Raw genomic sequence first — 17,899 nt, forward strand, 5'->3', positions numbered from 1 at the left:
TATTTCATTTGCAACGAATCCATCTGTTTTTATTCCCATCTTGGCATCCCTTTCTGAAGACACCTGGGTCAGCCACTTTTGAGATTTTTGAGGGTCCTGAGGTATAAATTGGGTTGCCACTCTGCTTTCTCCACTGCTAGCTTCAGTCTGTGTCCAGTGTATGTGATTCATGTGAGGATTTATTAAAACTGCAGATTGCTTCCATAGATCTGAGCTGGAGCCTGAGGGTCTATGTGAATAGCAGTCTCCTAGGTGATGCTTGGACCACACTTTGTGTAGATGGGGCTCAGTCATTTACCGTCTGTCTGTTCATTTTCCAGCCTCTGAAATTTTGTCCTTGGAGGTTTATACATTTTTTTAAAGTTATGAAAATTTTCAAACATACATACAAATAGTTAGAACAGCCATTAACCAGTGGTTGATCCTGCCCCATCTATACTTTCATCCACTCGACCCCCAGCACACACACTGCATTATGTTGACGCAAATTCCAGACAACCTATTTCATCTGTAAATATTTTAGTATGTATTTTTTTAAATAATGAGATTTAAATATAACCACACATATTAATTTGTTAGGGCTGCCATAACAAACCACCACAGACTGGGTGGCTGAAACAACAGCTCTGGGGGCTGAAAGTGTGAGATCGAGGTGTCCCAGGGCAGTTTCTCCTGGGGCCTTTTGCAGCCTGTGGATGGCTGTCTTCTCGCCGTGCCCTCCCACAGCCTTTTCTCTGTGCACCAGCATCCCTAGTATCTTGTATGTGTGTCCGAATTACTGCTTTAAAGGTCCTATCTCCAAATATAGTCACATTTGGAGGTACTGGGAGTTAAAGGCTTCAACATATGAATTTGGGGGGATATAATTCAGCCCATCACACCATAATTTCCCATTGTCTTTTATATGTAATTCTTTGTTGCCATGAATTCAAATAAATTCTACACATTGCACTTAGTTGATATATCCTAAGTCTGTTAATTTTTTGGATTGTTGTTGAAACAATTTATTGAAGTAACAAATTGTAATCCTATAGAGCATACCACCATGTGGATTTTCTTTACTGCATCCTGTGGGGTCATTAAACAAGTTATTGTCCTCTTTCTTGAACATCAGTAGTTGAATCTACAGGTTCGATCGGGTTCTAATTTTTTGGCAAGCCCACTTTGTAGATAGCAGGGTACTCTTCAATTTCTACCTTTGGGTATTAGTATTGATGATCTTTGGCTACCTCCATTTAGTACATCAGAGGTAGCAAATTGGGCAGTTTCCAAATTTTATCATTCCTTATTCACTCATATTAGCTAGAGTACTTCCAAAAAAAACATCCCCTCACTTACTATTCTGTCACCAGGTGCTACAGTTAGTACAGGAGCGGCAGGAGAAAGGCTTCTTGGCCAGTACTTACCAGTTTAACAACTAGAGACTAGGTTCTCTAGAGTTCCTCAGCATCACAATGAGGTTTTCTTATCATTTTAGAATCTGGTAAAACTTGATTTACTGTTATGTTAGTAGAGTTATGAGGAGCATTTGTTTAAAGAAGGCACTGTTCATTGGAAGTTATAATTTATGTAGCCAATTTCCTGCTATTGGAGATTTACATTAATTCCAGGTTTTTACTTTTATATCTAATACTGTGAGATGAATATTCTTTAAAAATAAGTTAAAACACTCATTTTTAGTGTATAGTTTGAATTTTGAAAAATGTATCTACTTGAACCCCAATCCAGATATAGAACATTTTCATCTCTACAGAACATTGCCTGGTTCATCTTTGCCCCAGCCTGGCTTCAGATTTCTACCTATAGTCTCTCTGGCCATAGGGATTCGTTTTTCTGTTTTGAATCCCATATAATTAGAACCACACACTCTATACCCTTTATTGCTAGGCTCTTTTTCTTCGGCATGTGATATGGTTTAGATATGTGTCCCCTCCAAATCTCATGTTAAAATGTGCTCTCCCATGTTGGAGATGGGGCCTGTTAGGAGGTATCTGGATCATGGGGGCAGATCCCTCATGAACGGCTTGGCACCGTCCGCTTGGTGGTAAGTGAGCTCTCCCTATGAGTTCACGCAAGAGCTGGTTATTTAAAAGCATGTAGGGCCTCCCCCTTCTCTCTGGCTCCTACTCTCGCCATGTGAGATGCCTGTTCCCCTTTTGCCTTCTGCCATGGTTGTAAACTTCCTGAGGCCTCACCAGAAGCCAAGCAGATGCCAGCGCCATGCTTCCTGTGTAGCCTGCAGAACTCTTGAGCCAAATAAACCTCTTTATAGGCCAGGCACAGTGGCTCATACCTGTAATCCCAGCACTTTGGGAGGCTGAGGTGGGTGGATCACTTGAGGTCAGGAGTTCAAGACCAGCTAGCCAACATGGCAAAACCCCGTCTCTACTAAAAATACAAAAAAAATTAGCCAGGCATGGTGGTACATGCCTGTAGTCCCAGCTACTCGGGAGGCTGAGGTAGGAGAATCGCACAAACCCAGAAGGCAGAGGTTGCAGTGAGCCGAGATCACGCCACTGCACTCCAGCCTGGGCAACAGAGCAAGACTCTGTCTCACAAACAGAAATACCTCTTTATAAATTAATTACCCAGCCTGAGGTATTTCTTTATAGCAACAGAAGAATGGCCTAACATAACATGTTTTTGAGGCTTTTCCCTGTGTGGAGCATATATTAATTTTTATTGCTGAGAAGTATTCCATTGCCTAGATTTACTACAATTTGTTTATCCATTTTCCTGTGGATGGATATTTGGGATATTTCCACTCTGGGGCCATTGGTGAATAAAGCTCCTACATATATTTGTATACAAGCCTTTTTTTTTTTTTTTTTTTTGAGGCGGAGTCTTGCTCTGTCACCCAGGCTGGAGTGCAGTGGCGTGATCGTGGGTCATTACAACCTCCACTTCCCGGGTTCAAGTGATTCTCCTTCCTCAGCCTCCCAAGTAGCTGGGACTACAGGTGTCCCATGTAAAAAGGCTGGAGAGGTCTCAACATAAAAATACACAGTAGCCACCATGCCCAGCTAACTTTTGTATTTTTAGTAGATATGGGGTTTCACCAGTTTGGCCAGGCTGGTCTTGAACTCCTGACCTCAAGTGATCCACCTGCCTCAGCCTTCCAATGTGCTGGGATTCCAGGCATGAACCACCGTGCCCAGCCTCTACTGACGACTGAATTTCAGACTTCTGGCCTCCTGAATGTGAGAGATTAAACTTCCGTTGTTTTAAGTTGTGTTAGTCTGTTCTGTGTTATTATAAAGAATACCTGAGACTGGGTAATTTATAAAGAAAAAAGGTTTATTTGGCTCATGGTTCTACAGACTGTACAGGAAGCAGTGCACCAGCATCTGCTTCTGTTGAGGCCTCAGGAAGCTTCCAGTCATGGTGGAAGGCAGAAGGGGAGCAGGCGTGTCACATGGTGAGACAGGGAGCAACGGGAAGAGAAGGGAAGTCCCAGACTCTTTTTAACCAGCCAGCTCTCTTGTGAACAACTAAGAGTGAGGACTTACTCATTACTGTGGGGAAAGCACCAAGTCATTCATGAGGGATCCACCCCCATGATCCAAACACCTCCCACTAGGTCCCACCTTCAGCATTGGAGATCACATTTCAACATGAGATTCGAAGGGGACAAACATCCAAATAATATCATGAGCCATTCAGTTTAAATTTACCACCAGTCGACTGGGCACGGTAGCTCATGCTTGTAATCCCAGCAATTTAGGAGGCCAAGGCAGGAGGAATGCTTGAAGCCAGGAGTTTGAGACCAACCTGGACAACAAAACGAGACCCCATCTCTACAAATAAAAAATTTTAAAAACTTAGCCAAGCATGGTGGCACAAGCCTGTGGTCCCAGCTACTTGGGAGGCTAAGGCCGGAGCATTACTTAAGCCTGGGAGTTCAAGTTTACAGTGAGCTTTGATTGCACCACAGCACTCCAGCCTGGGCAACAGAGCAAGATTCTGTCTCTTACAAAAAAAAAAAGAAAAAATTATTGCCTATTATAATTTGTTGTGGCAGCCCTAGGAAGCTAATATATCTACCCAGGATTGCAAATGATTTCTTCTGTTTTCTTCTAGAAATTTTAGTTTTATTTCTACATTTAGTCATATGATCCTTTTTTAGTTCATTTTTGTATATGGCGTAAGGTAAGAGTGAAAGTTCATTTTCCCCCACATGGATATCCACTTTCAGCACCATGAGATTGATCTTGGTTTTTCATACAGACTTCTTATCTAATTAGGGACGTGACCTTCTATTGTTTGTTTTTATCATAGTAGATTTTGTTAAATGCTGCATCTACGTCTCTTCAGGTGATCTTATAGTCTTTCTCCTTTATTCTGTTAATGTGGTGAATTACATTGATTGACTTCCTAAGGTTAAAATAAGTTTCCATTGGCCATGATGTATTGATGGATTCAGTTTTCTAATAATTTGTTAACAATTTCTGCTTCCATGTTCATGAGGGATGATGATCTATATTAGTTTTCTTGAAATGTCTTTGGTATCAAGGTAATTCTAGTCCTTGTGAAATGAGTTACGAGGTACTCTTTAAGTTTGGTATTTTTTCCCTAAATGCTTGATAGAATCCATCAATGAAGACATCTGAGCCTATATTTTCTTTGTGGGTAGGTTTGAAATACAGAATCATTTTCTTTAATAGGGATTTTTTTTTTTTTGAGATGGAGTCTTACTCTGTCACCCAGGCTAGACTGCAGTGGCACAATCTCGGCTCACTGCAAGCTCCGCCTCCTGGGTTCAAGTGATTCTCCTGCCTCAGTCTCTGGAGCAGCAGGGACTACAGGCCAAGCCACCATGCCTGGTTAATTTTTGAATTTTTAGTAGAGACGGGGGTTTCACCATATTGGCCAGGATGGTCTTGAACTCCTGACCTCAGGTGATCTGCTGGCCTCAGCCTCCCAAAGTGCTGGGATTACAGGCATGAGCCACTGCACCGGGCCAGTTTCTTTAATAGAGCTATTTAGGGATCTTTTGGATGGAGTTTCGGTAGTATCTTTCCAGAAATTTGTTTCATCATACAAATTTATCGAAATAAAGTTGTTCAAAATAGTTCCTTATTCTTTTCATGTTTCTAGGTACTCACTTTCCTAATTTTGGTAATTTCTTTCTTAATTTGGCTAGAGGTTTATTAATTTTATTGGTTCTTTTTTTCCCCTAAAGAAGCAGTTTTGTATCATTGATTTTCTTTCTGTTGTTTTGGGGTGGTTGTTGTTGTTTTTGTTTTGATTGATTTGCTTTGCTTATTTATTTATTTGAGACAGGGTCTTCTTCTGTCCCCCAGGCTGGAGTGCAGTGGCACAATCTCGGCTCACCACAACCTCCACCTCCTGGGCTCAAGCGATCCTCCCACCTCAGCCTCCCAAGTAGCTAGGACCACAGGTGCCCACCACCACACCCAGCTACGTTTTATATTTTTTGATAGAGACGAGGTTTTGCCATGTTGCCCAGGCTGGTCTCAAACTCCTGGGATCAAGTGATCCTCCCGCCTCAGCCTCTCAAAGTGCTGGGATTACAGGCATGAGCCACCATGCCTGGCCTTATTTTTGTTTGTTTGTTTTAATTTCATTGATTTCTGCTCTTTTTTAAATCTTCCCTTTAACCTACTTTGGGTTTAATTCGCTTTTTTCCTTAAAGTTTAAATTTAGGTTATTGAATTGAGCCCTTCTTTTTGAAAACAGGCAAATATAAGAATATTAGAAGAGGGCCGGCTGCAGTGGCTAACACCTGTAATCCCAGCACTTTGGGAGGCCAAGGTGGGCAGATCACTTTAAGTCAGGAATTCGAGACCAGCCTGGCCAACATGGTGGAAACCTCATCTCTACTAAGAATAACAAAAATTAATCAGGCGTGGTGGTGTGTGCCTGTAATCCCTGCTACTTGGCAGGCTGAGGCAGGAGAATCACTTGAGCCCAAGAGGCGGAGGTTACAGTGAGGCGAGATTGTGCCATTGCACTCCAGCCTGGGCAACAAGAGCGAAACTCCAACTCAAGCAAAACAAAACAAAACCAAAAGAATATCAGAAGAAAAAATGCAAAAGTTTATGACTTTTACAAATATATGACAAATTAAAATTGAATTTTGAGTTTTACCAGTATTCTTACATTTGTATCATGGCTTTTTAAAGGTATTTTTTCTGATAATATAAATAATACATCCTGTTAAAAAAATTTCAAAGGATATAGAGAATAATGAGGAATGGCATTAGTCAGGAAAGGCCAAATCCCATTGACTTAATGCAACAAAGGTTTATTTCTTGCTCATACTATACACCTATTGTGAATCGCCAGGGGCTTTGCTTCACACGGTCACTCAAGGACCCAGGTTGACAGAGGCTCCACCATCTTGTAATGTACCATCTGGAATGCATTGCCTCCCCGCCTCCCCAGCCCATGATGGGGAAGACAACAATGAAGGGCAACTCCTCTGCAATGAAATGTTTTGGCCTGGTAGCCCATTAACTGTAGGGATCAAAGAACAAAAATCCTCCATGGGCAGAAGCAGAGATGAAGCAGGCATGTGGGTGAGCACTAGAATTCTACACTGAAGGAGAAAAATAAAAATCATCTATCCCCTACCTTGAAATAACCTCTGCTTGCTATCTTCTGCCTGGCCTCACTGGCCTTCCTTATCGCCAGCCTTATGTTTGGGTTGGTGGGAATTACTCCTGCTTCTGGCAGATCACTGATAATTCTTGGCTATGTTCTACCTTTGCGCCTCTTTTGTCAGATTTTGTCAGTGTATAAATAAGACAGGAAAGGACAAATCAAGAATCTCTCACTAGTTGTCTTAATAAGGAAATTTCATATTTCTTTTTAAAACTTTGCTTTAGAATATCTCTGGAAATATATACAAATAACTGGTTATAGTGGTTGTATCTAGGGAGGGAAACTGGCTAGACAGTGCTGGGCAGAGTGGGGGTGTTGGAGGGAGGATTGGGTGGCACAGGTAACTTTCACTGTAATACACATCTGTCACCCAAGTTTTGTATCATGTAAATTATATCACCTATTTTTAAAAATAAGTAAAATAAAAACATTTTCATATTTTCTTTTCTATATTGAATATAACTGTACTGTGCAAATGAATGAATGCAAAACATTATCAGAGTTGAGTGACATTTTTTTTTCCACTGAATTTGGATACATACCAAGCAAAGACCACATTTCAAATACAAACTCTTCAAAGTTTATATTTACCTTTTGGAGGGATAAAATTTCATTATCCAAATGGATAGTCAAGTCACAATCCTATGAATATTAGTAATCAATACAGTCACTGTTATTTGAATGTTTTTTTTTATTTTTTTAATTATTATTTTTTTTGAGACAACTGTGTCTCACTCTGTTGCTCAGGCTGGAGTGTAGTGGTGCAATCTCGGCTCACTGCAACCTCCCCGTCCTGGGTCCAAGCGAATCTCCTGCTGCAGCCTCCTGAGTAACTGGGATTACAGGCGCCCGCCACCAAGCCTGGCTAATTTTTGTATTTTTAGTAGAGACAGGGTTTCACCATGTTGACCAGGCTGATCTTGAACTCCTGGCCTCAGGCAATCCGCCCGCACCAGCCTCCCAAAGTGCTGCAATTACAGGCATGAGCCACCGCACCTGGCCGGATGTTGGTTTTTTAGAAAGCTCTTTCACATACATACATTGGGTCCCTTTCTACATTTCCAGTTGTGAGTTAAGCCATAATTGTGGTTTACTGAAGAACGTGAGCTTTGAAGTCAGACTTGAGGTTGAACTTTAGCTCCAACACTTACGAGTCATGGGACCTAGGGAGATGTGCTTATTAACCACAAGCCTGTTTTCCTCATGGGGAAAAATTATGTATACCTTTTATGACTGTTGTTAAGAATTAGAAAAACAGTATGTAAAACCCCTGATAAGGCTATTTCTCCCACAGCTTTGCTCCACTTATCAGGCTCACCAAATACAGCTGCAGTATGAATTCCATCTTCTACACAACAGTAAACCAGAATGTTCATGTTCACTGTGTTCATCTCCCATCCTGTTGTCTAACGCACATGGTTTTTTTAAACTTTTCTAAGATTGCATGAGATTCTGCAACACAACTGATTATAAAAACACTTGAAGTTTTTACCTTTTTTTTTACTTTCCAACTCTCATGAATGTACAGAGGACTTTCCAGAAGTTACATGATGTGTGATATTTCAGCCGATTAAATGTAGATGTGTAGGTAATTGGTCAGAGTGGTGGGAGAGACTGTTGGGAAAGGAGCAGGCTTTCTGAAAGGTCGGAAGGCTTCAGGGGAGAATAAGCTGAAGGCAGCTGTTCTCTGACCTTGAGGCAGAGGGCAAGGAGTAGGTACAAGGATGTGTAGGAGAATTTATCTTTAATAGGCTTGTTCACTTGTGTTGTCCAGAAACTGACTTTTGATCATCAGCGTGCATGACTGCTCCCTGAAAGGGAGAACAATAATGTTAATTACCCGCAGATTGTGTTTGCTCCAGGCTTTCGGCATTATGTCTGTACTGAATAAAAGCAAGCAGCTCCAGCTGTTCGAGGCTGCTCTCTTCTTCAGCCATTAGTGCCGGGCAGCCCACTAGCTGCTGTTACACTGCATATGTGTGTCTGAGTACGCCTTTCTTCAGTTGCTTGGCCAGGGTCTGCGGGACAGACCCAGCAGCTGGTGCCCTGTGTGAGGAATGCTGCAATGGATCGCGACGGAACCCTCAAAAACGAAGGTGAAGAGACTGCGCAGTAAGCAAGTAATTGGAATTGGAGCCCTCTTGGGATTTCCAAATTCGAGGGACTTTTCAAGCTAGGGTTTCACATTGGGACAACACTTATTCACTCAACAGAAACAGCATATAGAAGTATTGAAACAACTGCTTAAAGCTGGTGGAGCCTCAGTTTCAGAGGCCCAATTAAGGGACCTAATGCAAACTGTTGTTTTCCATAACCCATAGTTCCCAGAAGAAGGCATGTTAGACCTAGAGCTCTGGAAGCAAGTGGGAAGAAATCTTAAACAACATCATGCACAAGGGCAATGGGGTCCCAGTAACACCTTTAACATTATGGGCCTTAGTTAGGGTTGCTTTGGCCCCACTCTACACAGAAGAGCCTAAAAAGGGAAGGGAGGAAGAAACATCATCTACCTTACTGCCTCCACCTCCTCTCCCGGCTCCACCGTTACTGGGTAAAGGTGCCACAGAGGAGACAGAGATTTTCCCTGAGCCCCCTCCCCCAATAAATTGGAAAAAGGACAAGGGATACACTACAGTTATGGGACCCTGTCTTAAGCAAGCAGCATTAGAAGGGGAGCTCTTGGTCTGCCTGGTAATGCAAGATCAACAAGGCAATCGGGTACATGAACCCATTACTTTCAACACTTATAAAGAGATAAGAAAAAGCATTAGAGAAAATGGAGCCGCTAGCCCATTTATGAAAGGATTAATTGAGGCCATAGCAGAGAACTTCCATATGACCCCATGGGACTGGTCAGTGCTAACTAAAACAACCTTAGAGGCCAGTCAATACCTCCTCTAGAGGGCAGAATTTGATGAATTATGTGCAGCAGACTGCTTTACGCAAAGCCAGAACACGAGCTGTAACTACTGCGCCTGTCAAACCTGTCACTGCACACATCTGTACTCTTCAGTCAACAAAACCTGATGCAAAAAAACAAAAGGGGGAGATGTAGATCAGTCAGAGTGGTGGGAGAAACTGTAGGGAAAGGAGCAGGCCTTCTGGAAGGTCGGAAGGCTCTGCATAGCTTCCAGGGGAGAATAAGCTGAAGGCAGCTGTTTTCTGACCTTGAAGGGGGCAAGGAGTAGGTACAAGGACGTGTAGGGGAATTTATCTTAAATAGGCTTGTTCACTTGTGTTGTCCAGAAACCGACCTTTGATCATCCGCACGCATGACTGCTCCCTGAAAGGGGGAACAGTAATGTTAACTACCCACAGACTGTGTTTGCTCCAGGCTTTCGGCATTATGTCTGTACTGAATAAAAGCAAGCAGCTCCAGCTGTTCAAGGCTGCTGTCTTCGGCCACTAGTGCTAGGCAGCCCCCTAGCTGCTGTTACACTGCTTATCTGTGTCTGAGTACTCCTTTCATCCGTTGCTCGACCAGGGTCTGTGGGACAGACCCGGCATAGATGAAAATTCAGCTGTCTGCTATTAAGCCAGATACTAAAGCAAGTTGTGAAATGTGAAACAATGCCACTCTGCTCACTAAATTATTGTTTGGTAAAATATAGTAATTTTTACCATATTATTTAAATAACATTTTAAAAATGTTATTGATGTTAACATGCATCAAGGGTCAAAGGGTCCTGAAACCAAACACTTTGAGGACAGCTGCTTTATCCTGTGGCTGAAAACTATAGAGCAAGATTCCTTTAAGTAAATGTGGTGTATGCATCAATCTCTCCATCTTTGGTGTGCCTTCAGTCCAAGTATCCCCTTTCTTCCTTTTGCAAGAAAGAAACTAAGAATGTAAGCAGTTAGTTCTTGGCTTCAGTCCCACAAAAAGCTACAATTTTTCTAAGCAGTGATCTGGAACCAGTTTAACTGGACTCTTGCTATTAAGATAGCTCTTAATGATGTTTCGTTTTATTTTCTATCTTTCACACAGAGCTTACTCACATAGCATATTGTTATATCAAAATGAAATGCAAGGAACCAAAAATAACATAATTGAAGGCAGTAAAAGTGAAACTGAATAGGAAGATCATCAGTCAAGGAAGACCCACTGGAGAGTAAGTATGCAAGTTGTTAAGAATTAATTGGGTTACAAAGGGAAAAACAGAGACTGGGTCAGTGAAACGAAATCATGGTTTGTTTCCCTGAGGCCCTGCTAATACCTCCAAACTGGGCCAGATCGTAAAGCAGGATACCTTGAAAAGGACTTTCACATTAACTTTTCAGGTTGCATATGAGTTCATTCACGAGTAGTTTAAAGAATCATGCAGGAAAAGGACCAGATCTTGTAAATCTCTTGAGTCCCTATATGTTCTGTGAACATTTTTCTAGGGAAAATTCAGGTAGCTTATCAAAGGATTTGTCTTGTCCAGGGAGTTGTTTTAAAAAATAAAATATTAGAATTTTGAACACTTATAGTGGTTTACAGGGTAATTGGGGTAGAGTATATAAAATTGGTCTCATCTAAGAAAGCTCTGATTTGTTTCCATGATCGTAGTATTCAGGAACTATTGTAAATTGGCCAAAATCTTGTTTTCCAGTTTCTTCCTTTCGCTTTTTATTGCCTCAAGTTGCCTGTCTTCCCTGCTTTTATTTTTTTTCTAGCTTTATGATTCTCTTACATGTTCCATGTCGGACTTGTCTTCTTTATTCCAGTCATCTTCTGAAGAGGTTCTTGGTTCCTGCCTTGGTGGCTGTAGCTGATTCTCTTTCTCCTCTGTGGACCTTCCTTATCTCCTAGGAGACACAAGGGTCCTCCTCCAGGTCCTTCTCCTCCCTACTTTTGTCATCTTCCAGGTGCCTCCACATGTCAGTCAATGATGAAACGGGAACTTGGAAAACATCCCTTGGATGTTGCCTACCTGGCTTTTCTTTTTGCGACAGTGTCAATCTGGCACCCAGGCTGGAATGCAGTGGCATGACTTGGCTCACCACAGCCTTGACCTCCTGGGCTTAGGTGTTCCTCCCACCTCTGCCTCCCAAGTAGCTGGAACTATAGGCCCCCACCACCATACCCGACTAATTTTTGTATTTTTTGTAGAGACTAGGTTTTACCACGTTGCCCAGGCTGGTCTTGAACTTCTGAGCTCAAGTGATCTACCCACCTTGGCCTCCCAAAGTGCTAGGATTACAGGCATGAGCCATGGCCCCCAGCCTGATTTGGCTTTCCTTACTTAATTTAGAATAGGAGTTATAAAAGTTAAAATCATGTGAGACAGATGATTCTATTCTTTTATCGTAAAGTTACATTTTTGAAAAATGGGTCTTTATGAATCCACACAATTTCCTCACCCTCATTTTAAACCAACATTGGTTGTTTAAAACTAAGCCTTTTTTGTTTTCATTTTTGGCACAAGGGGGACTTCATATGGTCTTACTCATCTTGGCTTCTTTATCCAAGCAACACCACTTATAAGACCAATGGCATTTGTCAAGTTGGCAGCTACGTTTCTGTGCCCTTCTATATCAAATCCGGAATGCAACTCTTTTGGATAAGATCAAATTAAACTGTACTATGTTTAAATACGGGGAAAAAAACTTGAGTGTGGGAAGTACTCGTTTGATTGGGTCTTTTATAGTTATGAAAATAGATTTTGTATTATTGCCTTTACACATATATACGTTTGTATAAGTAGATTCATTATTTGTATACCTTAATAAGTTATCTTATGACAGATTTATGGCCATGAGAGTAATGGTTCAATCTGTCATCAAAACTGATAGCCCTCTCTCACAGTGATTTTTTAATTTTTATTTTAGGTTCAGGGGTACATGTGCAGGTTTGTTATAAACTCATATCATGGTGGTTTTCTGCACAGATTATTTTGTCACCCAGGTACTAAGTCTAGTACCTAATAGTTATTTTTTCCGCTCCTCTACCTCCTCCCACTCTCCACCCTCAAGTAGACCCCAGTGTCTGTTGTCCCCTTCTTTGTGTCCATCAGTTCTCATCATTTAGCTCCCACTTACAAGTGAAAACATGTGGTATTTGGTTTTCTGTTCCTGCGTTAGTTTGCTAAGGATGATGGCCTCCAACTCCATCCATGTTCCTGTGAAAGACATAATCTCTTTTTTTATGCTGCATAGTATTCCATGGTATATATGTACCATATTTTCTTTATCCAATCTGTCACTGATGGGTATTTGGGTTGATTCCATGTTTTTACTATTGTCACACTGATTTCTTTATCTTCACACAAAATTATTTAATCATCAGTGACCTATTTTTAGGCAAATTTAATTTTTTCAGTTTTCAGATTCAAAACTTCATTTTTTTCCTTAAAGTTTGGGAAACAGAAAGTATACTACTACTATATTGATAACTTGATATGTACCTTTTTAGCCTTTTTCTATGCATGTATAATTTCTTACATGACATGTTGCTGCATAATTTTGTAACCTGCATTTCACTTAATTAAACATACTGTGAAAATTTATCATGACATTATTTTTTTAACATGTACCAAATTCACAAGGCTTAAAATTTAACAAATGAAGGTAGAGTGAAAAGTATGAAAACTAAGTCTCCCTCCTATCCTGAGAAACATTTTTAATGGCTGCATATCATAAAGATGACCATATCCGGGGTGAGCATCCCTAATCCAAAATCTGAAATCTGAAATGCTCTAAAATCCAAAACTTTCTGAGCACTGACCTGATGCTCAAATGGAAGTGTGGGTTTTTGGATTAGGGACGCATTCAAAATCCAAAACGCTTCTGGTCCCAAGCCATTTCTGATAAGGGATACTCAACCTGTGTTTTGTTTCTTTCTTTTTTCTTTTTTTGAGAAAGGGTCTTGCTCTGTCACCCAGGCTGGAGTGCAGTGGCACAATCATGGCTCACTGCAGCCTTGACCTCCCAGGCTCAAGCGATCCTCTCACCTCAGCCTCTTAAGTGGCTGGCACCACAGGTGTGCATCACCATGCCCAGGTAATTTTTTTTTTTTTTGGTAGAGGCAGCTCCCTGTGTTGCTCAGGCTGGTCTCCAACTCCTGGGCTCAAGCCATCCTCCTGCCTTGGCCTCTCAAAATGCTGGGATTTCAGGCAAGAGCCACCACACCCAGCCAACCTGTGTTGTTTTGAACCAATCTCCAGTTGTTCACATTTGTGATTGGGTTTGTTCTTGTCATTTTTGGGTTTTTTGTTTTGCTATTTATAAATACTGCGATTGAGTAGTATTGTAGAAATAAGTTTGGGTCAACTCTGATTTTTTTTAAGGATGTGTTTCTTGAATCTCCTACCTTTCCTTCCAATCCTTTCCTGATTTCTTCTTCTGACTTCTTTCATCATCTCTTTTTCCTGCTTCCAAAATGCATGTATCACCGAAGCCTCAACTCCTATGCCTTTCCTTTACCTACCGCTTCCTAATGTTCTCATGTATCCATACTGAGTCCCTGTTCCTTCCCTGTATTCTCGTCTCTCCACATGCCATACCTGAAAGATCATATCCAGAAGATAAACACTTTTCTTTCTTTCCTTTACCTATGTTCTCATTATTTTTAGCTGAAACTACCTGTTTTCAGAGCTTCAGGAAAAGATTTAATCTGAAGGATCCTGCAACTTAAAAGCTTTGAAAACTGTGTTAAGGGGCCCCATAAGCATCGCTTCTAAACTTCACTGACAAAAGGGACTGGGGTCATGCTGTCTGGAGTCAGAGTGAGGTGGGGTTAAAAGCTCTATGTGGTTGTTCTGCATATTGCTATCAAGCTTCTATTTTAGGCATGAGTTTTGGCCCTGGTAGATAAAACCATTTCTCTATCTAAGTTATTAAAACCTGTACTTATATATAGAAGTTAGTAATTTATATATAACATTTTGGTTTAAAAATCTCTGAGTTCTGGACCATCTGGGTCTCAAAAAAATGACCAGAGTATACGCATTAATTCTTATGGTCTGTATTCTATAAGTATTATGTGACATATAATTCTTATTCATATATTTAATTATTTGGGGAAATGATTGAATTAGGCTTTTAAGAATAGTGGTGCTTGCTTTGTAAAGTTTCAAAATAGATAACATTAAGGTTTTCTTTTCACTTTTTTTGCAGGGACAGAAAATAAAGGAAGCAGTGTTTTATCATGTGTATTTCAGCAGGTCTTCTTGAAATTTAACTAAAAATATGACTGCTCTCTCTTCAGAGAACTGCTCTTTTCAGTACCAGTTACGTCAAACAAACCAGCCCCTAGACGTTAACTGTCTGCTATTCTTGATCATAGTTGGGAAAATATTATTAAATATCCTTACACTAGGAATGAGAAGAAAAAACACCTGTCAAAATTTTATGGAATATTTTTGCATTTCACTAGCATTCGTTGATCTTTTACTTTTGGTAAACATTTCCATTATATTGTATTTCAGGGATTTTGTACTTTTAAGCATTAGGTTTACTAAATACCACATCTGCCTATTTACTCAAATTATTTCCTTTACTTATGGCTTTTTGCATTATCCAGTTTTCCTGACAGCTTGTATAGATTATTGCCTGAATTTCTCTAAAACAACCAAGCTTCCATTTAAGTGTCAAAAATTATTTTATTTCTTTACAGTAATTTTAATTTGGATTTCAGTCCTTGCTTATGTTTTGGGAGACCCAGCCATCTACCAAAGCCTGAAGGCACAGAATGCTTATTCTCGTCACTGTCCTTTCTATGTCAGCATTCAGAGTTACTGGCTGTCATTTTTCATGGTGATGATTTTATTTGTAGCTTTCATAACCTGTTGGGAAGAAGTTACTACTTTGGTACAGGCTATCAGGATAACTTCCTATATGAATGAAACTATCTTATATTTTCCTTTTTCATCCCACTCCAGTTATACTGTGAAATCTAAAAAAATATTCCTATCCAAGCTCATCGTCTGTTTTCTCAGTACCTGGTTACCATTTATACTACTTCAGGCAATCATTGTTTTACTTAAAGTTCAGATTCCAGCATATATTGAGATGAATATTCCCTGGTTATACTTTGTCAATAGTTTTCTCGTTGCTACATTGTATTGGTTTCATTGTCACAAGCTTAATTTAAGAGACGTTGGATTACCTTTGGATCCATTTGTCAACTGGAAGTGCTGCTTCATTCCACTTACAATTCCTAATCTTGAGCAAACTGAAAAGCCTATATCAATAATGATTTGTTAATAAATATTATTAATTAAAAGTTACAGCTGTCGTAAGATCATAGTTTTATGAACAGAAGGAACTCAAGACATATTAAAAAATAGACAACTAAAACTTTTGCCCCTTGACTTTGATAGCATTTCAGAATGTGTCTTTTGAAGGGCTATGATACCATTTATTAAATAGTGTTTTATTTTAAAAACAAAATAATTCCAAGAAGTTTTCATAGTTATTCAGGGACACTATATTACAAATATTACTTTGTTACTAACACAAAAAGTGAAATGAGTTAACATCTGGCTATACTGATGTTTGTGTTACTCAAAAAAAACTACTGGATGCAAACTGTTATGTAAATCTGAGATTTCACTGACAACTTTAAGATATCAACCTAAACATTTTTATTAAATGTTCAAATGAAAGCAAGAAAGTAAAAATTGTTCTTAAAATGATTTGGTATAAAGTGCAATGTAAGAAGAAGATTACCTCAATTTTAAATGTAGCTAATTAGTTTTAAAAAGTATATCTCTCTCTGTTCTTAATGCAAATATTCCTGGAAGAAGAGTTTTGGTTGCTCACCTTATGGAACTGGGAGTAGTGACTAGGTCCCTTTCCATGATTCAGCAGATTCGTTTTCATATTATAACTTGTATGTCACATACTTGCATGTCACATCGTAATCACGTTAGCAATGTATCACACGTAAAAGTAGGATTTCTCATCCTCGGCACTCTTGACATTTGGGGTTGGTTAATTTTCTGTTGTGGGGCAGTTTAGCAGCATCCCTGCTCTCTGCCCACTGATTGATTGATTGGTGGCACCTCCATGCCCAGTAGACACAATAAAAAATGTCTCCAGACATTGCCAAATCTCCCCCCGTGGATAGGCAGAGTTGCTTCACTGGAGTAAAACAATATGAGTGGCAGGATCATCTTACATTACTTTAGGAATTAAGCTAGATAGATATTTTTTATCACCATTTATAAATACTATATTGCATAAATCTAAACTTAGCTTTTCCTAAATTGGTGGTTTTGGCTTTTGATTTTTTTTTGATATTTATAGTAAGATATATTTTTTAACATCATGACCCATAGACTTCTATGTACATGTTTACATGTACATACAAGTAACATACTTACCCTTACATAACATGTATAACATGTACATACAAGTATAACAATACTTACCCTTACATATCATGCAAATATGTTTTTTAGTGTCATTTTTTAAATGCTGGTTTTGATCCACTAAATTGAGTTGATGATCCACAAATGGATTACTTTCTGTTATTTGAAAAAATGTCCTAAAACAAGCGCTATGGAACACTAATAATGGCAAAAAGATTTAAGAAATGTGTCCTGTGTGCCAGGTACTGTCTTAAGTGTTTTACATGCAGCAACTGATTTAATCCTCATAGCAACTCTGACAGGAACTATTATCCCCTTCTTACAGATGAGGAAATTTAAACATTGAAAGTAAGAAACTCACTATGATACAACTAGACATTGGGGAAGCTGGGATGCAAACCCAGAATTCTGGTCCAGAGGAGTTCTTGCTCTTTACCACTATATTACATTGCCTTTCATTGGTGCCACTGACTGTTCTCAAAAAGAATGGTTTCAAAGTCAAATGTGAAGAATGTTGTTTCTTAATTATTTTTCACTTGAAAATGTACAATGCCCATGAACACCTTCAGGCTTTATAGTGCTATAATGAAGAAGAAACCCATTTACTTGAGCACACAAGTCTCTTTAATTAGCTAATTAATTAATTAATTAACCATCTATAAAGACAAGTTGGGAAATGCTCCTGGACAGTCAGTCAGGAATTCTTTGAGTAGCAGGTAATACAAACTCAACCTGAGCCATTCTAAGAACAAGCGGGATATTGGAATGAACTTAGTAAACTACTAGGAGAATCTCTCTCAGTGAGTTGTCAGTTTCCATTTTGTGTCCACAAAGTGGGTGTTCTGGCTGCCAGCAGCTCGGGGCTTTCATAATTACACTTAAAGCATCTCCTAACTTCAAATATACAGTCCCGGGGAATGACTGTTCAACCTGACTTCAATCATATGTCCACCTCTCTGTGAACAGATCTGTTG

At 39.8% G+C, this 17,899-nt stretch overlaps 1 protein-coding gene across 8 annotated transcripts in view; it reads left to right on the plus strand.

Annotated features, from left to right (window-relative positions):
* GPR160 (G protein-coupled receptor 160) overlaps positions 1-15,835 on the plus strand; it is a 48,815-nt gene extending 32,980 nt beyond the window's left edge. For 2 of the 8 annotated variants that reach the window (XM_054483771.2, XM_063662416.1), the window contains exons 3-4: positions 10,616-10,739; positions 14,728-15,835. In XM_054483771.2, the coding sequence (XP_054339746.1) occupies positions 14,800-15,816 (1,017 nt within the window). In that variant the 5' untranslated portion in view covers positions 10,616-10,739; positions 14,728-14,799 and the 3' untranslated portion in view covers positions 15,817-15,835. Of the gene's footprint in view, positions 1-8,489; positions 8,748-10,615; positions 10,740-13,470; positions 13,612-14,183; positions 14,342-14,727 lie in introns of those variants that run through there. The other 6 variants (XR_008501773.2, XM_054483775.2, XM_054483772.2 and 3 more) reach the window with 6 other exon arrangements.
* The last annotated feature ends 2,064 nt before the right edge of the window (positions 15,836-17,899 follow it).

Source organism: Pongo pygmaeus, chromosome 2 (genome assembly GCF_028885625.2).
Source record: "Pongo pygmaeus isolate AG05252 chromosome 2, NHGRI_mPonPyg2-v2.0_pri, whole genome shotgun sequence".
NCBI classification, from domain to species: Eukaryota; Metazoa; Chordata; class Mammalia; order Primates; family Hominidae; genus Pongo; species Pongo pygmaeus.